Below are 22846 nucleotides of genomic sequence, written 5' to 3'. Positions count from 1 at the left end.
GAGAGTATCAGTTGTTCAGAGTGGCAGGAAAACACCTATTATGTGGAAATAAGCTATTCCTGGCCTGTCCTTAATCCCAGGGGACCCCTGCCAGGTGTCCTCCTTTGGGGCTTGCTCCCTGTGTTCCTTGGTGCTGTAATAGTGCCATGGAGGAGATGGAGGTTCACATGGGTTCACTAACTCACCTGCGACTACACAGCTAACAGGAGCAGTGCCACGGTTTCAAACCTAGGGCTCTCTGACTCTAGAGCGTGCTGGGAGACACAGTGTGTGTGGGCCCTGAGTGTCCTTGCACATTCGTGCTGAGTATTCCAGGAGTGCAAGGCTCTGGCGGGGCTTTACCCAGGCATCGTCTCAGGGCTGAGTTTGCAGTGAGCAACCTCAAGGGATGAGGTGGCATCCTCCTTCAGACAAAGAGCAGGCTTGCTTCTGCCACTGTAGAAACAGTGAATGCTCCAAGCTCAGTGTTCCTCCTTGGTACTGTAACTCACTGCATGGGCAAGCATCTGTCGTGGCCCTTCCTAGGGAACTGACTTCAAACACCATGAAGCTCTGCTACTGCTTTTGCTGTGAGTAATGAAATCCTTTGTCTCTGACCTAGGAGTCTTGTGTCTTCTGCCAGCATCCATGAAACAGGCTAGTGTGTTATCTTATGAGTAGGGTAAGACCTCAGACCCTGCATAATTCTTGGTTAAGGTTAAGAGCCTTCACCACTTCCTACTTGCCTGGTGGCGGACACTTTACGTCGTACTAAGTTTCCCATCCCTGTATTGGCTCTAGCAGAGGCCACCAGGCTGAGAATGCTGGAAGCAGGATTTCCCTTCGAACTCTGAGATTGCACAGTTTCCAGGGGCCTGAAAATATGACCTGAATGCCTCTGAATCCCCCAGCCCCTCCCCACAATGATACAATGAGCTTGGCTCGGCCCTGTTTTGAAAGCTGCACCCTCCAATCAGACCTGCACTTGAGCAAATGTCTTTCCTCTGCTGCATGTGAATCCAGTGAGCCTTACCTTGACGCACTTTGGCGATCAGTCCCCAAGGGGACCACGTAACCTCCTCCCTGGTACACAGTGAGTTAGCCCCAGATGGGATACCCTCGGCGCTGGCTCTGGTACTGCCAAGCCTGGGAAAAGTCATTGCTGTTATTGAGGACAGAGGCATTCCAGCCTTCCCCATAGTCTGACAGGTCTTCAACATCCAGGGAATATGGCACACGGCATCCATCAAGAGAAGCCTGCAGGGCTTCCCTGTTGGCGCAGTGGTTGAGAGTCCGCCTGCCGACGCAGGGGACACGGTTTCGTGCCCCAGTCCGGGAAGATCCCACGTGCCGCGGAGCGGCTGGGCCCGTGAGCCATGGCCGCTGGGCCTGCGCGTCCAGAGCCTGTGATCTGCAACGGGAGAGGCCACAACAGTGACAGGCCCACGTACCGAAAAAAAAAAAACAAAAAAAAAGAGAAGCCTGCAGCTGCAGGGCAAGAGTGCAAGAGCTTTCCTGGACCCTCACTTGGCAAATCTGGGCACTGCCCACCAGCTTGGGGTTCCCATCAGTGATAAAGCCTGGAGATGAGAAACAAGTGGATAAATCTAGCCATCAACATCATCTTAACACATCCCAAGCTTTCTGGCCTGGATGCTAACGTGAATTTCAGTGTGCCCGTTGTAGAATTACCCAAGAGAAGTTCATGGCCAACCACAGACTACATTCAACCATTCATCACCATCTCCCCACCTTGGACCTGGTCTACTTCTTGCATAACTTCTCTTGGGGAATGGCAACTCCTACCCAGTCATCAACTTGGAGACCATTTATGTCCTTTCGCTCGATGCCCACATCCTAAGGGTCAACGAGGCCCACCAATAGTACCTTTTCAATGTTGTCTGCACCCACCCCGTCTCTCCATCACCTCTGCCCCCATCCCTACATCAGTCGCATCATTTTTGCCCAGCATCCTAACTTACCTACCCTCAACTCCAACTTCCAATGCAGCTTCTACCACAGATTTGATTATGTTACTGCCTCACCGAGAAGCTGTCAGTGGCTCCTCACTCCCTTAAGCACAAACTATGAGCTTCCAGAGCCTTCATGATCTGGCCCCTGTTCCTCTCTCCTGCTCTGCTTTTCGTGGGTCCCCAACTCCTACCGTACACTGAAGTCGCACTCCACGCTCTGTAGTTCCAGGAAGCATAGTGCCTCGGTGTTTCAGGCTTGCCTTTTCTCATGTTGTCCCTTCTGCCTGGCACACCATTTCTGCCTGGCCAATTCCTGCTCAGCTATCTAAGAAGGAGGTTCTCCACTCTGCATCCAGGGAGGGCTAGGGACCCTCAGAGGGTCTCTCCTTCAAAGCATATGGCCCTGTGGTTATTGGTTCTCTGTAAGGCTGAAGTTGACAGTGACCCACAGCTGTTCCCAGAAGGGAGCTGACCCGTGTCCTGGGGTGGGTGGACGGTACCTGGGTGATGACTGTCCAGGTTGCTCACGAGGGTGGTGTTGGCCCACGTGAATAAGTCCTGAAAGTCCAGCACGGCTGAAAAGCCTCGGGTGAAGCTGTGCCCAAGGTGTCTGTTGAAGTGGTAGGCGCTGGGGTCCCCCTGCCCGTAGGCCACCAGGAGCGGCATCCACAGGGAGCCCAGGTGCGCTGGGAAGGGAGGCACAGCCCCTGGTCAGGCAGAGGCCCCAGCTCCTACCAAGTCCAGGGCAGGAACTGGAAAGGCACATGGCTCAGAACAGTTGAGGTCTTGTAGACCAGCCCCTCGCCCCTCTGGTGCCAAAGGAATCAGTCCTTATAAGGACAGCAGAAAGTAGTAAAGTTCACAGGCCATGAGCCTCCTGCCTGGGTTCAAATCCCAGCTCTGCCACTTCCTATCCATGTGCCCTTCACAAGTGACTTAAGCCCTCTGTGCCTCACTCTCCTCATCTGTGAAATGGGGATAATTCTGTCACACAGGGTTGTGATGAGGGAGTCAACAAATTAATATTTATAAAGCACTTAAAATAGTGCCTGAACGGATTTCGGGCTGTATGAATGTTTCTTAAATAGAATTTTTTTTAAATGGGGCTCTGGGGAGTTCCCTGGCGGTCCAGTGGTTAGGTCTCGGAGCGTCCACTGCAGGAGGCAGGGGTTCAATCCCTGGTCGGAGAACTAAGGTCCCACATGCTGCATGGTGTGGCCAAAAAAAAAAAAAAAAAGTGAGGCTCTGCCACGTTGCAGTGCTGAGGATAGAGCAATAAAGATGACAGACGTGTTCCCTGCCCTCATGGAGCACACCTGTAGACAGGTGAGTGTGACCTAAGGGCCCATTAGGTACAAAGATTTAGTTTAGGAGGCCCGACATCAGAATCATGTTGGGGGATGCAGAACGTTACTGAACCAGAATCTCTGGGCCCAGGGCCTGGGAATCTGCATTCTGGCACCCCCGCTCCAAGATGACTTGTTGGGGTTCTGCCCACATCTGTCTTGTTTTTCATTCTGTACATGCAGCTCCTACGCAAGCTCCGCCACTCTGTGGTTTGGCCACATGGGCTCCCCGTGGGAGGGCAGGCCAGGGCTGCGGCAGGGTCAGCGCCCTCCTCGGAAGCAGCCCTCATCAGTGACCTGGTGGGTGGCAACTAGGGGGTACGTACTACGCTCGCCCCTCCCGAGGTCTCAGCAGGACTGAGCCCCAGTTGCCCACATGGAACCCACTCACCAACCGCCTTCCATCGGCTTCTGTCTCTTTCCTGCACTTTTTCCTACCAGTGCTTCTCAGGATCGCCTCCCAAACCAACTACTTATGCACAGATCTGCCTGTGGGGGAACCCAGACTAAGACACACAGTGAGGTTTGAAAGCGTCTGGTCAGCGGGCCAGAGGAGCCTCTCTGACGACACAGCCTTTGGGCTGAGAGTTGAAGAATAAAAGGAATTAACCAGAGGAAAAGGCAGGGAGGAGGGTGCGCACATTCCAGGCAGACTAGATGCCAGAGGGCCTGGGTCAGGAGCTGCGGGACGGCAGTGTCACTGGAGCTGAGGGCACAAGGGGCCGAGAGGGGTGACCTGGGTGGGTGGAGCACAGCAGGGAGTTTGGACGTTATCTAGGGGCCTGGAAGAGCCACGGAAGGATTTTAAGTTTAGGGGAGAAGCTGGGGAGGGTAGATATCTGGGGCGATGGGCCCAGAAGCAGTGTGGGCCTGTCAGAGATTGTACCACATCTGCTCAAATCTATGTTGAGAACCAGCGAGTGGGAAGGTTGCTCGTAAGTAATCTTGGCTGCCTACCCAGGATTTCTCTGATTGAGGCAAGTGCTTTCTGTTCCTTGAGGTGGGTGGTTTTCATCTTCTCAACGTCAGAGGCCAGAGGCTTCTCGTAGATGTCCCTTCTGCTGTTTCTTCGTGCTTGGAACAAGGCAGAGGGGTCTGTGAAAGCACGGGCATAAGGACAGTCCCCCAAATGGGCAGTGGAACCAGCTTGTACGTTTTCAACCAAGAGACTCCCCTCACCAGGTACAACGGGATCCACTGTTCCTCCTCCTTGGGAGCCATTTCCCAATGCTACCCTCCATGCCTCTGCCCATGCCATCCCAGTGCTCAGAATTCTCTCCCTTCTTCTCCCGCTGGAGAATTCTCCTCATACTGAAAGCACAGATGCCTTCCTCACCTGAAGTCTTACTGATTCCTGGATGTTGTCTTTCTGTGTTCCTGAACTCTAAGATGGATCCCAGTGCTTCCAAAACTTGGAAGGATGGAAGGATGAAGGTTACTAATATCTCAAAGTCCTGTTATATGTCATTCCAAGTATCTTCTTTTTCAAACCACCTTATTGACCTATAATTTTCATAATTTCACCCGTTGGAAGCATGCAATTCAGTGATTTTAGTAAATTTGTAGAGTTGTGCCACCATCACCACAACCTAGTTTTAGAACATTTCTGTCACCCCCAAAGGTTTCCTCATGTCCCTAAAATTGGTCTCTACTCCCACTCTATCCCCACCCTTAGCCCCATTAATTTTCTTTCTGTCTTCATAGATTCTTTTTTCTGGACTTTTCATATAAATGGAATCATATGTACATAGTTTCTTGTATCTGGCATCTTTCACTTAGCACGATGGTTTGGTGTTTGTCCATGCTGTGTATATTAGTCGTTCATTTCTTTTTCTTTCCCTTTCTTTTTTTTTTTTTTCTCCCGCACCACGTGGCTTGCAGGACCTTAGTTCCCTGACCAGGGATCAGACCTGGGCCCCCTGCAGTGGAAGCGCAGAGTCCTAACCAATGGACGGCCAGGGAATTCCCTGTAGTTAGTTTCTTTTTATTGTTGAGTAATATTCCATTGTACGGACATACTACCTTTTGCTTATCCATTCACCTGTTGATGGACATTTGGATTACTCCTAGTTTGGTCTATTAAGAATAATGTTGCTATGAATGTGTTGTGTGGACATATATTTTCATTTCTCCTGGGTAGATTCCTAGGAGTGGCTAAATATCTTTTGACTGTTACAAATGTATCTTTTGACTGTTACAAATGAAGCTTCTGTGAACATTTGTGTACAAGTTCCTATATGAAAATAATTCTTCATTTCTCTGGGATAAATGCCCAAGGGTGTAATTTCTGGGGTGTATAGTAAGCTCATATTTAGTTTTGAAAGGAACTGCCAAACTTTTCCAGAATGGCTTTCCCACCAGCAACGTATGAATGCTCCAGTTTCTCTGCATCCTTGTCAGCATTTGGTGTTATCACTCTTTTTAGCCAGTCTGATAGGGGTATATTGACCCATCTATCCTTTGGATCCATGCCCCTCTGTCCACCCCCACTGCTAATGCATGCCACCTCTAGTCTGGACCATTTCAGTAGTCTTCCTACTGGCCTCTGCACTTCTACTTTTGACCCAATACCTCTGGTCTCCAAGAGCAGTCACAAAAGCACAAGTCCGATCATGCTGCTCTCCTATTTCAAACACTCCAAAACCCCGGCATGGCCCCAGGCCCTACAGGGCCCTGTATGACCTGCTCCCCATCCACCTCTCTGCCCTCATCTTGAAGCATTTCTTCCATGCACACACAGCTCCCCATGCTCTGGCCACCCTGTCAGTAATTGCTATAAAATGACAAGCTCTTGTCCCACCTCAGGGCCTTTGCACATGCCCAGTGTTCAGACCCTCCCTCTCCCATCCTCTAGGAGCCACCCTCTTATTCTACCCCCTCATTCTCTCTTACAAGTCGTTTTGTGCATTTACTTGTGTAATGTGTCTTCCCAGATGGGCTGTTCATTCCAAGAGCAGCAACCTGTTCCATCCAGTCAGTGTTGTGTTGCCAGGGCTGAGGCTGAGAGTAGGGATTGACTTCAAATGGGCAAGAGGGAACTTTTGGGGGTAAGTTCCAAAAAGCTGTTCTAAATCTGAATTGTGGTGATAGTTGCACGACTCTATAAATTTACTAAAATCAGTAATTATACACTTAGAGTGACTGGATTTTATGTAAGTCATGTTCCGAAGCCATTGTACTGCCTGGCACACAGAAAGTACTCCCTGGATAATTGCCAAAGGAATTACTGAATGAATATTTGATTGGTCAGGAGGCTGTCGTCTCTTTGGAGAAAAATTACTCTTTTGACTTGGGAAGATGGTTTTAATGGACTTTTTGGATCTACAAAGCCAAATCCCTATTGTAGGGCAGAAGAATACAGTCCCATGAGGAGGTCACCACACTGCATGATGATGTAGGGATGTGGGCTTTCGTTTGTTCCTGTTTTACTTTCCCTGAAAGTCAAAATCTCTGTATAGACTATTAGAGTGTTGAATCTGTTCTGTTTGCTTGTTTGTTTTTTGTAATTCTCTTATTGGAGACACCCTCAGGAGTTTTGGCTGGGAAGTGAGAAATCAGGTTGGGGGGAAGAGGGCTGGTCGTGGGCTCCTCTGACCAGTCAGCATGGCTGTGTTCCACTAAAACTCTTTACAAAAACAGGCGCTGGGCTAGATTTGGCCCCCTGGCTGTTGTTTGCAGACCTTTGTCTTAGAACCCTAATTATAGCTCCCTCACACCCCTCACGCACACAAGCTTGTTGTGTTTTGGTTGTCTGATGACCTGAGCCCTGGGGAAGAAAGCTGCTTGCTTGGGATTACACAGAGGATGAAGGCCCTTGAAGAGCGTGGACCCCATGGTGCCTCTTCATGCTTAGGTGTCAGAGAGAAGGGCTCGGATAGGGGAGGAACAGGTTGCCCAAGAGACAGAGGAAGAGTCGCTTGTCCCTGGATGGATTGGGGGTGCTTCAATAGTCAGGGTGAAGGCTGATGGGGAGCGAAGGTCTGAGGCCGGGACCACCCAGTGTCTGGGCTCCACGGGGCTTTCTCAGCCTTGTCAGGTTCCAGAGCCCTGCCTGCACCTGGGCACCATTACCTGGGCCAGAGACACGTCCTGGGAGGGGGGCAACAGGCTCCTCCTCGTCCTCCACTGTCTTCAACACCAGCGCAAAGAAAGCAGCGAACCCCAGCACCTGGAAGGCACCCACTGTGAACCCCAAGCCTGTGTTGGAAACTCCCTGTCAATTCCTGGTCTGAGCTTGGGTAGAACGGGAGCCACACTTGTGTCCTGGGCAGGAGCCATGCTCTGGGGAAGCCATCCTCTGCAGAGAGGGGACGTGGTCATAAAGGGGCAGGGGCAGGGCTTGCGTGCCTGGCCACCAACCAGGCAGAGACCAGCAAATCCTTGAGCTCACGCTGCTTCCGGCATTCTCCTGCCCTCCCACCTGCTGGCCTTTCTCCTACCCCTCAGCCTGGTGACTCACTAGCATAGCTGCTTACACCTGCCTCCTCCCTCCTTCCCTCCCTCCCTTTCTTTCCGTGTTAAGTAATTCCTTCCATTACATCGTCTGTGCACCTTCAGTGCACAAGCACAGTAGGATTCTGTGGTTTGATTGGAGAACAAAAAGTTTCAGGTCTCTGTTCTTAATATTCTCAGACTAGATTGAGGGAGGTGTCAGGAGCTGTTTAAGTCTCTGACGAAGGCTGTTCAGGGAAGAATGAGGGTGGGGGATTCTGTGATGCCTCGTAGGTGGAAGGATTTTCTCTAAATATTCCGTCACTTCTGCAGCTCCCCCAACACAGTATTCCTACTGCCTGGCTCCTTCCAGGCGGGGCTCAGGGTCTCTTTGACTCTCACTGCTCTCTTGCGTAATTTTACATTTTCAGAAATAGGAGCGTATTTCCAGTTCATGCACACATTTAATGGCTTGGTGGGTTTTTTTCTGAAGGTAAAGTTTGTGTAAGTTGCTGGCTCATCTCACAATCAAAAGCATCCTAGACCTGAGGAAATATGATATCATTCCTATTTATACATGGGGCCTAAGGGCAAGATTTTTTGGTGACCTTATTCTCTTAACCTCAGGTTTTCTCATCTGTAAAATGGAGGTGAGACCCCTCCTAAGGGTGATTGTGATGATGAAATGTCAGCATCTGGCCCTGAGGGAGCATGGGTTATCCTGGTAGTTACCTTCCTGCCCCAGGTCCACCCAGAAGCGGTGCTCCAAGTGGGTTTGTTGAATGAATAGATTGAATAGATGAAGGAACTGCTGAAGCCTAAGAACTGGGCAGCTGGCAGGAGGGAAATCATGGGTGGAGGGAAGGAGGGCAGGAGGGCAGCCACACAGGGGTCCTGACCTTCAGGGGCTGGGTGACAAACACACTCTCCACAAAGGAGACGGCCATGGAGATGAGCCACTTGAGGGGGCTGACCCGCCCGTAGTGCAGGCCATAAGAGCATGGTGAAGAAGGCTGCCACTCCGCTGGTGGCTGCCACCAGGAGCCAGCCCACCAAGACACACCACCAGGGGAGGCCTCGAGGGGGCTTGCTCGCCTGCAGGGAGCTGCAAGAGAGGATGGGTATAATCAGGGGGGCACCATTTGGGCTCCAGTTCAAACCCTGCCCCAACCCTACCAGCTGCGTGACCTTGGCCAAGCTCCTTGACCCCTCAGACCCTCAGTATTCTCCTCTATCCTATTCTGTATTCTATCCGGTACACATACATATATTCTATTCAGGTCACCTTTATTCAGTGCTTACTAGGAGCCAGTCCCCATGCAAACTGCTTTATACAGGTTTTATCTGTTATTCCTCATGGCAAGCCTAGAAGGCTGGTACTTAAGTTTTTATTATGAAAATTCCCCATTATACGGAAATCAGTGAGTACAGTGAACCCTCGTCAACTACTTCCAACAACCATCACCTCCTTGTCAAACGTGTATCATCTATCCCCACATGCTTTCTTTTTTTTCTGGAATATTTAAAAATAAATTTCATACGTAATATAAAATCATCACCAATTATTTTAGAATACATCTCAAAAAATGGTCATTTTTTCACTGAATTATGGTGCTGTTGTTCGGGAAGAAAAAAAATTTCCCTCTACCCTTTCTAGATTCTTCTGGCTGGTCTAATTAACACGAGACAGATTAACAGGAGAAAAAAAATTTAATTACATATATATAGGGGCTCCAGAAGAATATAAGGCTCAAGGACAAGTTAGGCAACTGAGGGTTATGTGGCATCTCAGAGAAAAAGGGGGTAGGGGTTTGGGACCTCAAAGGGGAGGAAGGCAGTTCACATGGAGATGAAAGCAAATGTTTGGTAAACAAAATGTTTGCTATGCCAGCAGTGACAATGGGACCCTGGAGAGGACTTTGGTCTCCAGGCCCTTCCATGCTTAGCCCACATGCTGCTCTTCATGGACCAGGCCCTTTTAAATTCTTCTTAGGTTTGACAGGAGATAGGCATTATCATTCCCATGTTACAGGTAAGGAAACTATGGCTCAGAGAGGATGAGGGGCTTGTCCAAGAGTGTGCAGCTAGGAAACACCCACGTGAAAATGGTTATAAACTGTAAAGTGCTGTACAAAGGGCTCTAACCATCATCTGGCAAAATCACCCTGTTCAAAGTCCTCTTCCCTGAATTTGTGCAGTCCATAATCGCTGCTTCTTGGGGAGATCTGGATGAATAACCTTCCAAGGTACCGGGATGTGCTCTCCCTGCAGGCCCCAGGCTGGGAGCACCCAAGGGAGTGTATTACCTCGAGTGTGCTGGAGGTGGGGTTCCGGGCTGTCCCCCCAGGCAACCCTTCAGGGTCTGCAGCTGCCCCAGTGCCTGGGTGTGGCTCTGGCCCTGGGAAAAGCCCTGGGGTGCTCCAGCTGAAGGTAGAGACACTGCCTGTAGGCACTGTCCTTCCCAGCGTCTCTTGGGCCCACCTCGGGCCTGGGGCACTGCATTTCTTCTGGAGGACAAGGGAGAGAAAGAGCATCAGCTGGTGCTGAGTGACAGAGCAGACTGTGTGCAATAGAAACAGGAGTGTTAGTAATGGCTTTCTTGTATCGATCGCTTACTGTGTGCCAAACCATGGGGAATCTGAGGTTCAGAAAGATGGGATACTTGGCTCATATGGTCAGTTAGGATTTAAATGTTCCTCTTTTAGTCTTTTATGAAGGGCATTTTCAAAATTTCCTTATACGTAAAAGAGACAAGAATAGTATACCTATTGCCCTCCTGCAGCAATTACCCACATTTTGCCAAAATTGTCTCGCCTCAGCCCTCCAATTTTTTTTTCCTGCAGTACCTTAAGCAAATCCTAGACATGTTCTCTTATCAGCAAATATTTTAATACGTACAAGATTTGAATTTGAACCCAAGTTTGCCTGTTGCCAAAGATGGTATAAGTCTTAATCGTTTGTTTTTAACTTTTTATTATGAAAAAATTTAAATTACAAAAGTAAAGAGAATGATGAGATGAACCTATACCCATTGCTCAAAATTATCGCCTCATCCTATCATCAGTCCTGTTTCGCCTGCACCCCACCCACCCTCTCCCTGTGGATTATTTTGAAGTAAATTCCAGGCCCCACGTCCTGACACTAAATATTTTAATATGCTTCTATGGAAGAAGAGTACTCCTTTTAAAAACAAAACCACAATGTGTCATTATCAATTTTTAAAACAATAATGATAGTCCTTTAATAGCGTGAAACAACCAGTCAGTGGAGAAGTTTCTGCCTGTTATCTCTGAATGTTTTTCTACAGTTCGTTTGTTCAAATTTCAGTTTCCTTAAGTTTTTTTTTTTTTTTTTTTTAAAAAAACAAAGGTGTTGGGCTTCCCTGGTGGCGCAGTGGTTACGAATCCATCTGCCAATGCAGGGGACATGGGTTCGAGCCCTGGTCTGGGAAGATCCCACATGCCATGGAGCAGCTAAGCCTGCGCACCACAAATACTGAGACTGCTCTCTACAGCCTGTGAGCCTCAAGTACTGAAGCCCACAGGCCTAGAGCCTGTGCTCCGCAACAGGAGAAGCCACCGCAATGAAGAGTAGCCCCCGCCCGCCGCAACTAGAGAAAGCCCATGCGCCGCAACAAAGACCCAACACAGCCAAAAATAAATAAATAAATAAATTTATTTTTAAAGAACATTGATATTTAAAACAAAAAAACTAAAAAAAAGTGTTTTTTGTTTTAAATTACAGAGGTAATACATATTCATTGCAAGAAAAAAACAAATTTGAACCTTTTCATTATTCCCTGAGCCTTCTAAGGGAAGCTTGGACTCTCCGGGTGGAACCAGGCCTGGGTCCCTGGAGCCTGAGCTGGGAGGCCGGTGCCCAGGGGCACATTCTCCTGGGACAGGAAGGGCCCAGGTCTGGACCAGTGTGCATCTTCACAAGGGGTGTGTGAAACTGGATATAGAGCATGGCAAAATGGAGCAACCTGACCCCAGGACCCCTCCCCGGTCACCAGTGAGAAGTGAATGAGAAAATAACAAGTGATGTGGAGAAGGCTGTGGCTCATACCCCATGTTGGTAAAGACCTGGCAGCATTGACTCTGATTCCCTCTGACTCAGGCCTCCTACCTCCCCCTCCCTCCTGGGCCTCCATCACTGAAGCCACAGCTAATGGTTCCAGCATCAACAGCCTTCGTAAGCGTTCTGGCAATGTTTCCGGAAGATACCATCATTTGCAATCATAAACACTTACTGAATCCTTGCTTTGTGTCAGACTCGTATGATCTCATTCAGTCCTCAAAACAAGCCAAGGAGCTGGGTAGATCAGCGCTTCTGTTTTATAGGGGGGGAGGAAATAGTCTCAGAGAGGTTAAACAACTGTCCAAAGTTGCACAGCTGCTTTGGCATCTGGGAGAGCCCCAGGTCTGGCCAACTCCAGAGTCCTGGTTCTAAGGCCCATGCTGTGAATGCCAAAGTCCCCCAAACCCCAAAGACCCCAAACAGGGCCAAGTGTCCAGCGTGGGCATCAGCAGAGCTACTGCAGGGACAACCTTCATGGGCAGCCCAAGCCCAGCTCTTCAGGGCTAATGCTCCAGAGTGGCTGGAACACGGGGGTCAAAGTAGGGCTGACCATGGGGTCAGCATAGGCCTGGCCAGGAGGGAGTGCTACAGTAAGGACTTGGGACCTGGTCTTGAGGACAGTGGCTCTCAACATTCAGTGTGCATAACAGTCACAAAAGTGACTGGTAAAAAATGCAGATTCCTGGCCTCACCTTAGAAAACTTAATTCACTGTATCAGAGGTGGAGCCAAGAGTCGTGAATTCAAACTCCCTAATCTATAGACCCCATTTTTATATTCTAAACAAGGTTTAGACTGTGACCAGCCTTGTGTTTTAAAAATGGCAGCATTCTTAACCCACACCATCCAATATGGCAGCCACTTGCCACATGTGACTTTTTAAAATTAAAATTGTTTTTTTTTTTTCTAGTTCCCTGACCAGAGATTGAACCCCGGCTCCCTGAGTTGGGAGTGCAGAGTCTTATCCACTGGACCACCAGAGAAGTCCCTCGAAAGATATTTTCAAAGGTGTGTATGAATTGCAAGCGAGGGTTGCAGGAGAAAGAGAAGGTGATTCTGAATTTTTAGTATTTCATAGGAATAAAGATTTCATAGGAATAACAAGGAAGAGGAACAGGTTTTTATGGGAAGACATATATGGTTTAGTTTTTTTTTATAAACTTATTTATAAAATGTAAAATTAAAATAAAAAATTTAGTTTCCTAGTCACACTAGCTACATTTCAAGTGTCAATGGCTACATGTGGCTAGTGGCTGCCATATTGGTCAGTGCAGATATAGACCATTTCTGTCACTGTGGGAAGTTCTATTGGACAGCCTGATCTAAACACTGGAGGCAGCGATCTGGGTGGAAGATGGAAAGGAAAGGGGCAAGAGCAGAGCCAGAGAGACTAGCTCAAACCAGAATAATGTGCAATACATATGTGCAGCTCTTCACACAATTCATGATTTGGCAACAAGCAATGTGAAAGCAGTGCAAGAGATGCCTAGGGGCTAAAGAGCACATGGTTGGAGACCCTGTTGTGGGCTCAGAGGTTGGGTTGCTCCCCTGAGGAAGGGACACATCAGCCAAGAATAAAGTCTGAGTAGGCATTGGCCAAGTGAAGAGAGGAGAAAGAACATTCTAGATCAGAGGACAAGCATGTGTGCAGGGCTTAGTGGGAAGGCAGCTTGGCGTTGTGTGGAGAGCAGGATGCCTGTGGTACTGCGAGGGAGGCGGTGGCAAGTGGTTGGAGTGGAGGCTGGTGAGGGAGACCCCCAGTAGGACTTCTTGACTCCCTCGTGATAGTGATACAGACGTGGCCCTCGGTCCTGCATCCACCTGGCTCCAACATGCCCCCTCTCGGCCCAGAAATGTTAGGACTCACCTTTCACTTGCACAGACCCAAGAGTGAGTGTTAAAGGGCCCCCTGTCTGGCTGGCTTCCTTCCAGAACACCTGCCCTGCTTTGTTCTGCTGACAGACGACGTCTTCCACCAAGGCCAGCAGTTGGTTGATGTCCATTGAGTTCGCGAAGTCCCAGCCGGAGCAAGGGGGTGGCACCTTCAGAGCTTTGAACAAGGAGCTGACGAGTCTCCACAAATCCTGCAAGTCACCCAGGGGGAAGGGGACGTGAGCTACAGGTGAGGGGGCAGCAGAGTGGTCAAGAGCACTCGCCCTGGGGCTGGACAATCTGGGTCTGAATCCCAGCTCTGCCTACTGAGACATGACGTTGGGCCACCCTGAGCTTCTGTTTTGTCCCCCATAAAAATCCCTCTTCTAGGATTTCAACTGATACATTCCAGGCTGTATTCCTTGAAGTGTGGAACACAGTAGGTGCTCAATAAATGCTTAACGTGTGCATTAATGCAGAGGGAATTCTTTCTGTGTGCTTCCAGCCTGCAATCTGTTTGAAAGTATAATATTTTGTACATAGTAGGTACGCAAAAATGTGTGTGCATGTGTGTATATGTTGTAGGTGTTTGCGTGAATATATGTGCTGGTGTGTACACGCATGTAAACATGTGTATGTGGCATGTGTGCACTTGTGTGTACATGTATGTGTGCAGGTTGTGCAGGTGTGTTTTCAGGTGTGCATATGTGTGTGCATGTGCACACATGTACATGTAGGTGTGGGGTGTATGTCTGTGGATGTGTACACGTGGCATGTGTGTATGCATTCATGTGTAGGTGTGTGCATATGTGTACATGTGTGCACTGTGCAGATATATGTGTATATGTGTGTACACATGCACATGTGTACACGTTTGTAGGTGTGTATGTGGTGAATGTGTGCACGTGTGGCATGTGTGTGTGCATGCATGTGTAGGTATATGTGTGTACTGTGTGCACATATGTATATGTGCATGTGTACGCAGTTGACAAATCTTAGTGACTGATGCTGTCCGACAACGTGGGTTGTAGGCCTCAAACCCCAGTCCCCACCCCCTTCTGCCCAGGCTAGAGCTTCTCACACTGCCGGGGTTGAGGACCCGCCTTGGTCACTGCCTCAGGTGTCAGAAGACCATCCTCCACAGGCTGCGGTGAGGGGGCCAGGCTGAGGGGGCCCCCCATCCCATTTCCCAGCGTTCTGCTCCTTGGTTACCCAAGGACGGGTGTTCCAAAAAATCTGAACGATCAGGAGGTTGATGGGAAACATGAGGAGCCCAATCCAATCATCCAGCCCAATCATCACTTCCTGCCAAGTGAATTCGATTTTACCTGGGGCAGATGGAGGGAAGGGGTCAAGGGGAGAGTCCCCTCCACCCCTTCCAGAAGGTGGCTGTGCAGTAAGGGTTAACCTTGCCCAAAGAGAGGTCTGCCCCTTGAGTGGCTCCTGGGAGGTGACCACTAAGCCCTTGGGCTGTCCTTCCTGGTGGGTATGCCTTTGTTTACCTGGGGTCTTGGGCCACACCATATAGTCTATGCTAACAATGTGATTTATGGTGGGGGCCTTGGTTGCACCGTATCACCTCAACCTCTGGAGGGGCTGGAGGCTAAGGTCAGCCATACTGTGTTCAGCCATGTCTATGTGAGCATGCCCCAATAAAAACTTTGGACACCAAGGCTTGGGTGAGCATCCCTGGTTGGCATTACTCCATGCGTGTTGTCACACATCATTGTCAGGAGGAGTGAGCGCTGTCCAGACTCCACTGGGAGATCATAACTGGAAGTTCCACGCTTGGTCTCCCATGGACCTTGCCCCACGTGCCTCTTCCCTTTCCTGATCTTGATCTGTATCCTTTCTCTAATAATTATGAGTATAATGGCATTTCTGACTACTGTGAATCCTTCTAATGAATTATTGAACCTGAGGGTGGTCTTGGGACCTCTGGAATTGCAAGGCATTTCTGGGGCAGTGACAGTTCATGTCCACCAGCCACTAGCCCTGATCGCCATGACAGTGGGAGTTACCCAAGCCCATCTTTTGCTCAGCTGGGTCCTTGGGGACACCCCAGAACATGATGGTGGTCAATATGGTGCAGAGGAGCAGTGAGAAGCAGCAGGACACCTGGTGGGCATGGGTGAAGTTGCTCCAAGCTGAGTTGCTGAAGATGGAGTACCAAATGTGGCCATCCTGGAAGCCTGTGGAGGTCTTCATGAAAAACAGGTGGCTGTGGACAGGCCAGGGGAGAGGGACAGGCATTTAGGGAGACAGGAATGGGGAGAAGCCTAGTCTCTTTGGAGCAATCCTGGGATGAGAGGGAGGGATTTGTTTCTAAAATTCATCATCTGGTTTTTTTCTTTTATAGAAGAAATACAGCATCATAGTAGCATCACTTCAAGTTAATGATGGGGACTCTGGACAGAGTGGTTGGAACCCTAGACGGCCCTCTTACTACTGTGTGACCTCAGGCAAGTTACTTTACCCTTTGTACCTCAGTTTACTCATCTGTAAAATGGGGGTAATAACAGAACCTGCCTCACTGGATTGCTGAAAGGATTAAAGACGATAATTTTTGTAAAGCATTTGGCAAAGTAGCTGGCATATAGGTGAGTGTTCATCAGTGTTAGCAATAATTTTTGTTATAAGTTTTAAATAATAATATATAACTCTAATATTATTTGTTTTGTTATAATTAGGGCATTAGAGAATAGTGGTTAAAAATCCAAGGCTTTGGGTTCAGACTTAGTTTGAGAGAATAAAAATTGTGAGACAGGGTTTCTGAAAATGGCACCACATTCTCCTAAAGAACCTGTATTATTTCCCTATGAGTAGAATGTAGTTTAACCACAGGAGCTATTCAAAGGCCCAGATTCTGCTAAGAGTATCCAGAGTAGAGATTCCCAGCTGCCGCCTGTCCTGATTGGTCAATGCCAGAACCCTCCAGGGTTGTACGATGCTTTGTCACTCGGGGGTGTTCCGGTGGCCTGGACTCAGAGTACAGGTGCAGAAAGAGAGAGGTCAGTTGCCAACAACAGTAATTGTCCATGTTATTTGTCTTATTCAACAAATATTTGATGCCCCTGGTGCTGTGTCCCAGGCTCTCTGCTGGGCACCAGGGATTCACGGGAGGGATGAGGAGCTTTTGCCTTCAGAGAGCTCCTTGCTGAGTTTCTGGGCATCACATGTGCTGATGCCCTCGGAGATAATCCCTGCTTCTGTAACTGAGTACTTAGTGTGAGCCGCGTAGTGTGCCAAGCACATTCCTACATCGTCTCATGGGACCTGGGACCCCCTATGGGGCAGGCACATTGAACTCGTCATCTTTCAGATGCGGAAGCTGAGACCTGGAGAGGTGCGGTGACATATCCAAGGTCACGCGGCAAGTCAACAGCAGGCGTGTGGGACTTTGTGATCCATGCCCACGTCTGTGTTATACCTCTCTTGGGGTCCAAGTCTCTCTGATTCAGACTTTTTCCCCCTTGGAGGCTGAGATGCTCACAGTGGCAGCTGGGAGGAAAAGTCATCTTGCAGTAAGTGCACTAGAAGCAGACTGAATGCCCATCCATAGGAGAATGGTTGTGGGACATCCATTCTGTGGAATATCATGCAACCAATAAGGAAAATTTGACCCAAACATACCCTCCTGGAAGGATGTGCGTGATATATTATTAAAGAAAAAAGGCAACATATTTAGAGTAGCATGCCATTTAAAAAGTTACAAAATAGCGATCTGTGGTGGTGTGTGTGTGTGCGCACATGCATGTGTGTACATTCGTATCTGTTTATTTGTGTTTGGGGACAGATGTGGAAGGATGCACGACAGGAAAGGGGGTGAGGGAAGTGAGTAAAGCAAGGGGAAACATGCTGAAAAATGCATCTAGGATAAAACAACATGAAGAAGAAGCTCCAGGTGGCCAGACGTTGAATCACCATTCAGATCAGTCTGTTCACTCATGTAAACAATATTATTCTGTGACATTCGTAAGTAAATATGGATAAGTGTTCCATAACTGTTATCACCCCCTGAAGATAATTCTGTCTTGGAGGGTCCATGTCCCTTCAGGGCCCTTTCACTGCAACAAGAAAAGCTGGTTATTAATGTCACGCACTCAGAGCTACCCCGGCCCACTAGGTGAAATGTGCTTTTATTTGGCTGTGACTGAATTATAACGCAACTTCCCTAGAGATGAAAGAACAAAGTAAAGAGCATTTGCTTAAAAAGAGAAAATATAGTACGTGAATTGTTTCCTGTCCTGCTCTGTGGCCACTGGAAATACCTTGTCAAGGACACAGTCTCCGACACTGATGGACAGCCACGAGTTGCAGAGGAAGTACCACTTACCGTCCATTGCCAGGTCATGCACCAGCACCCGGCTTACGTACCTGGAAGGGACCCACACTTTTGAGGATAATGTGGTGGGGGGATGAGACTTATTTGGATCCCATGAAGGTCCAAACCTGAGCCCAAGAACGAGAACTCTTGGAAAGAGACTTTGTATTTTTCTTCATTGCTCTTGGTGACTTGATCAAAATGCCCCAGTCAGTGGGGGAATTTGGCCTCATGTGGGGAGTTCAGCTAGTGTAGACCGCCAGCTTGGAGGCTGCCAGGTTTTCACAGATATGCTGCAAGAATGTGCATTCTGAAACTGTGAACCCTCACGCAGGGCAGCAAGCCCAGGGTCACCGGGCTTTACAAGTGGGGAAGGCCAGGTTGTCGTGTGTATAGGGAGGTGCAGGCTTGAGCACACGAAACTTGGTCCTCCTGTGGGCTTCCATCCAGAGAATGAGCCTACCGTCCATTCAGCACTTCGTGGCGATCATCTAACCTGATTTAGATCTTTGAGGCCCAGGAAGAAATGAAATCATCTTGCCTCTGCTGGGAGGTCAGCTCCAGCAGCAGTTGCTTTACAGGGAAATAAGAGTAATGATAACAAGAGGCACTCTTTAGTGAGCATTTACTGGTGGGGACTGTGCTAAGAAGCTCTTGACATGCACTTTCTCCTTTCAGGAAGGACAGTCCCATCAGGCGTGCAAGAGCTACCTCTGTTGAGGTCACACAGCCTCCTGGGGAGGCTGACATCCCCTGTGACCTTTGGGTATAGAACCTGGGTGTGATCAAAACCCAGGCATCTCAGCCCAGCTCAGGACAGCTCCAGAGCCCCCTGTGTGGTCAGCTGAGCTGTCTGTGGGCTGCATCAAAGCTCTTCTCCTTCTGCCCATCCTACCTCCTTCCCTCCCTGCCAGGGGCTGATCCCAGGCACTCCTTGGATAAACAGCCTCCATATTCAACTCCATCTCAGAGCCGCTTCCCAGGAACCAGCCCTGCAGCTGAGGATCTTAACGCATTAATGTATTAGTGTTTTTGTCTTAAATGAGTCAAAGACAGTGGTCTAAATGCTGTGTTTTCCTAAAGCTGCCAGCCACCCATGAGTGTTCAGGCTGGAGACCACCCATCTGGGTCACTAGTTTTGGCCTCAGACAGTGGGAAGGAGTCTTGGCTCTGAGCTTGCCAGCTGTGTGACCTGGGCAGGTCAGTTATCTTTCCCGAGCTTAGATTTTCCCACCTATAAAACAAGGATAATAACAGTGCTTGTTCCAGAGGGTCACTGTGAGCATCCAGTGAGAAAAGCACAGGAAGACCTAACTTAGTGCTCTGCAGAAGAGCTGTTCTTAGGTCTCCTACTGGAGAATCAGCCCAATGTCTCATCTACTTTCCTCGTATTGGGCAGGGTTTGTCTTTGCAATAGGCATCTATCCCATTTTACAGATGGGAAAACGGAGGGCTAAATGACAGGTTGATGCTGCAGATGTGTCAAGGGAGGGACTAGCATTGTGTGGCCTGTGGACTGGTGGGCCTCTCTGACCCTTGGTTTCCTCATCTGTGAAATGGGGATCCATTCTATGCGTCTTACAGAGGCTCGTGAGGATCAGCAAAGCAGCAAATGCACAATGCCCAGCCTTGGTCCTGGCACTTAGTAGGTGCTTGTGGTTTACCCACCCCTGACTCACCAGGATGGCTGGTCCCCTGAGTTGTCATGCCATAGCCGCAGGCCCCTCAGCTTCCCCAGGGGAAACAGGGTGGAGAGTAAGAACACATCCACTCCTCCTCACTCAAAACCCGGGATGTCGGAGTCTGACAGGTGGTGGGGCTCACTCTCTCCATCCAGGCCATATAGGGTGACAGTCACCTGAAATCCAGAGACCAGTAGTGGCCAGCTCCACGTGGTAACTGAGCCCCGTGTTTCACTGGAGGTGTTGAAAAACCAATGAAACCCAACAAAGCATGGCCTTTTCACCTCCTCTCCTCCCATCTTGGACCTGCCAGAGTTACTTTTCAGTTGTGTGAAGATTTTGGGGTGACACTGTCTGCATTGACACCCTGGAGATGAGTTACACTCATAAATGCTTCCTGATGACCTTTTCAGACTTCTCGCATATTTGTTTGAAAGGGCCGGAGGGCAAGAACTGGTTTTTCTCCCTAGCGATTATATTCTCAGTGCCTCCCAGAGTTCCCGGCTCTGAGACAGGAATGAATGACGGCCCACTACTTTGAAAATACATACTCCCAGGCCCCACTCCAGACCTACCAAGAATACTGGGCACAGGGCTCAGGACTCTGTATTTTTCTGAAGCCATCCTGATGATGGCTGGTGGCCATGCCTGATTTCCTGAGCCAAAACCAACTACAGCAGATGACACCTATGCTCCCCTGACATCCATCACTCAGCCTCACCACTGTGGGGTTCCCACGTCCAACTGCCAGCAGCTGTGCCTCTTTCCCTGGGGGTTTCTGTGGATGTTAGAGCAGCAGGTTGAAGGTAGCAGGGAACTGATGGCCCCTGCAAGCCATTTTCCACCAATGCCTGGTGGGATTGGTGGATAAATAACCCAGTTCACTTAGTCCTCAGCTGGGATGACTTTGAGGCCCACGTTCCTTACTGTTTTCCAGAGTTCCCCAGTGGGATTGGGCTGCAGTTGCCCACAGGGGTAATGGGGTTGATTATGCGCCCCTTATTTGTTCCTTCCCTTCCCTACCTGGCTTCCCACTGCTGTATGTGGTGTCCTGGGATCCCCTCTCAAATCAACTACCTGTGCTTGAATCCTTGTTTCAGAGTCGGCTTCTACAGCAGAGTCTCCACTGTAGACTTTCTCAGTCAGATAATTCCTTGCTCTGGGGCTGTCCTGTGTGCTGCAGGATGTTTAGCACCATCCCTGGCCTCTACTCGCTAGGTGCCAGTAGCATCTCTTCCTCTCCCAAGTTGTGACAACCAAAACCACTTCCAGCATTGCTAGCTGTCCCTGGGGGCCAACCAATTGAGAACCACTGTGCCAGGAGAACCGAACTAAGACAGTATCAATTGAAAGGTGACTGCAACTCTTCAAGAAGAGAAATGGCCTATGGATCACAGATTTTCATTCTTTCTTTCCCTGTAAGGTCAGCTCTTCAGTGTCAAATGGAAGTGGGATGGATGTTTCATTAGATGGATGAAAGTGATTCCTGCATTTATTCAACAAATAGTTACTGAGCACTTACTCTATGTTAGCTGGTTGAGGCCCTGAGATGCAGCAATAAAAAATTTTTTTAATTTAAATAAAAATAAATAGGGCTTCCCTGGTGGCGCAGTGGTTGAGAGTCCGCCTGCCGATGCAGGGGACGCGGGTTCGTGTCCCGGTCTGGGAGGATCCCAAATGCTGCGGAGCGGCTGGGCCCGTGAGCCATGGCTGCTGGGCCTGAGCGTCCGGAGCCTGTGCTCCGCAACGGGAGAGGCCACAGCAGTGAGAGGCCCGCGTACCGCAAAAAAATAAAAATAAATATATACATAAATAAAAATAATAAGATTTTTAAAATAAAAAGTAAAATGTAAGTGGACACATGTCCTGCTCTCATGGAGCTTAATGTCATTTTTTAAAAAAACAGGGACTTCCCTGGTGGTGCAGTGGTTAAGAATCTTCCTGCCAATGCAGGGACACGGGTTCAAGCCCTGGACCGGGAAGATCCCACATGCCGCAGAGAAACTAAGCCTGTGGGCCACAACTACTGAGCCTGTACTCTAGAGCCCTCGAGCCACAACTACTGCAGCCCACGTGCCTAGAACCCGTGCTCCGCAACAAGAGAAGCCACCGCAATGAGAAGCCCTCACACTGCAACGAAGAGTAGCCCCCGCTTGCCGCAACTAGAGAAAGCCCGTGCACAGCAACGAAGACCCAACTCAGCCAAAAAATAAATTAATTAATTAATAAAAAACAAAAACAAAAAAACAATGGAGATTTCTCCAGGATAGTACACACAGTGCCTGTGGTTCTCAAACTGTGTTCCGTGGAGTTCCATGGAGCACAGTTTCAGTAAAGGAAGCTTGGAGGCTGCTGCAGGGGATGCTACCTTCTGATGAGTGATAGGGTGAGGCCAGACTTAACTAAGGATGCTGAGACATGACAGAGACAACCTGCTGTATGCTCCACAGCTAAATTTAAGGATTTCAGAGAATTCATAAACAAATGGAATTGTGTCCTCATGACCTCTAGTCAGCCTTCTCAGGGACAGATGGATGCCAGCTTATCAGTTTTCCTAAAAAACGTAATTCAAGGCTCGTTTTCAAATGGTTGCCATTGTTTGTTTCTTTCCTTTCTCCCCTTTCTCTTAGAAATTCTGTTTTCCCCTTTATTCATTGATAATAGTCTACTGACTGTTCTTCATATGTGAACACATTTGTGTGCAGGTAACCAGCTGTCTGAATTATTTTTTAATAGGATTAAATGAGAAGACCAGTGAGTATAGTACCAGACCCCAACTCTCCCTTAATCCACTCCTCCTTTATATTTTTAAATATTGGGGCTTAGGATGTTATTTTGTCTGGCAAAAAGATACTTTTCTCAAAAAAAAAAAAAAAAGCAAAAGTGAAAAAACCGTACAACAAAATCCACTGGGCTAAAGTAACTCAACAACAGACTGGCAGGTGCTTTGCTGAGTGGGACGTGCTGATCAACCGAGGTGTCTTGCAGGTCAGGTACCTTTGAGGAAGTGCCTGCCCCCCTCTGGTGTCCGGTATAAATTGTCACCAGGTAGTGGTACTGGGCAAAGGGGTCATTGTCCTCCAGCACTGTGACCTTCACCTGGACAGAAGGGTGGCATTAGGAGGGCTCTGCTTGGTGGGTTCATCCACAGCACAGCAGC

General features: G+C 48.9%; 1 protein-coding gene across 1 annotated transcript in view; it reads right to left on the bottom strand.

The window, feature by feature from the left end:
• Positions 1–755: 755 nt before the first annotated feature.
• Positions 756–22846, bottom strand: part of PKD1L2 (polycystin 1 like 2) — a 66787-nt gene continuing 44696 nt past the window's right edge. The window contains 16 exon segments of the mRNA XM_029205968.1: positions 756–1236; positions 1462–1559; positions 2453–2638; positions 4256–4393; positions 7370–7466; positions 8629–8724; positions 8726–8834; positions 10036–10144; positions 10147–10236; positions 13676–13892; positions 14784–14846; positions 14848–15008; positions 15702–15901; positions 17911–18057; positions 19684–19862; positions 22684–22785. Of these exon segments, the coding sequence (XP_029061801.1) occupies positions 1009–1236; positions 1462–1559; positions 2453–2638; positions 4256–4393; positions 7370–7466; positions 8629–8724; positions 8726–8834; positions 10036–10144; positions 10147–10236; positions 13676–13892; positions 14784–14846; positions 14848–15008; positions 15702–15901; positions 17911–18057; positions 19684–19862; positions 22684–22785 (2220 nt within the window). The 3' untranslated portion in view covers positions 756–1008.

The sequence above is a fragment of the Monodon monoceros genome, unplaced genomic scaffold, assembly GCF_005190385.1.
Source record: "Monodon monoceros isolate NGI ecotype Baffin Bay Population unplaced genomic scaffold, NGI_Narwhal_1 Super_Scaffold_10, whole genome shotgun sequence".
Classification (NCBI taxonomy): Eukaryota; Metazoa; Chordata; class Mammalia; order Artiodactyla; family Monodontidae; genus Monodon; species Monodon monoceros.
This window is presented reverse-complemented; position numbering and strand designations above follow the sequence as displayed.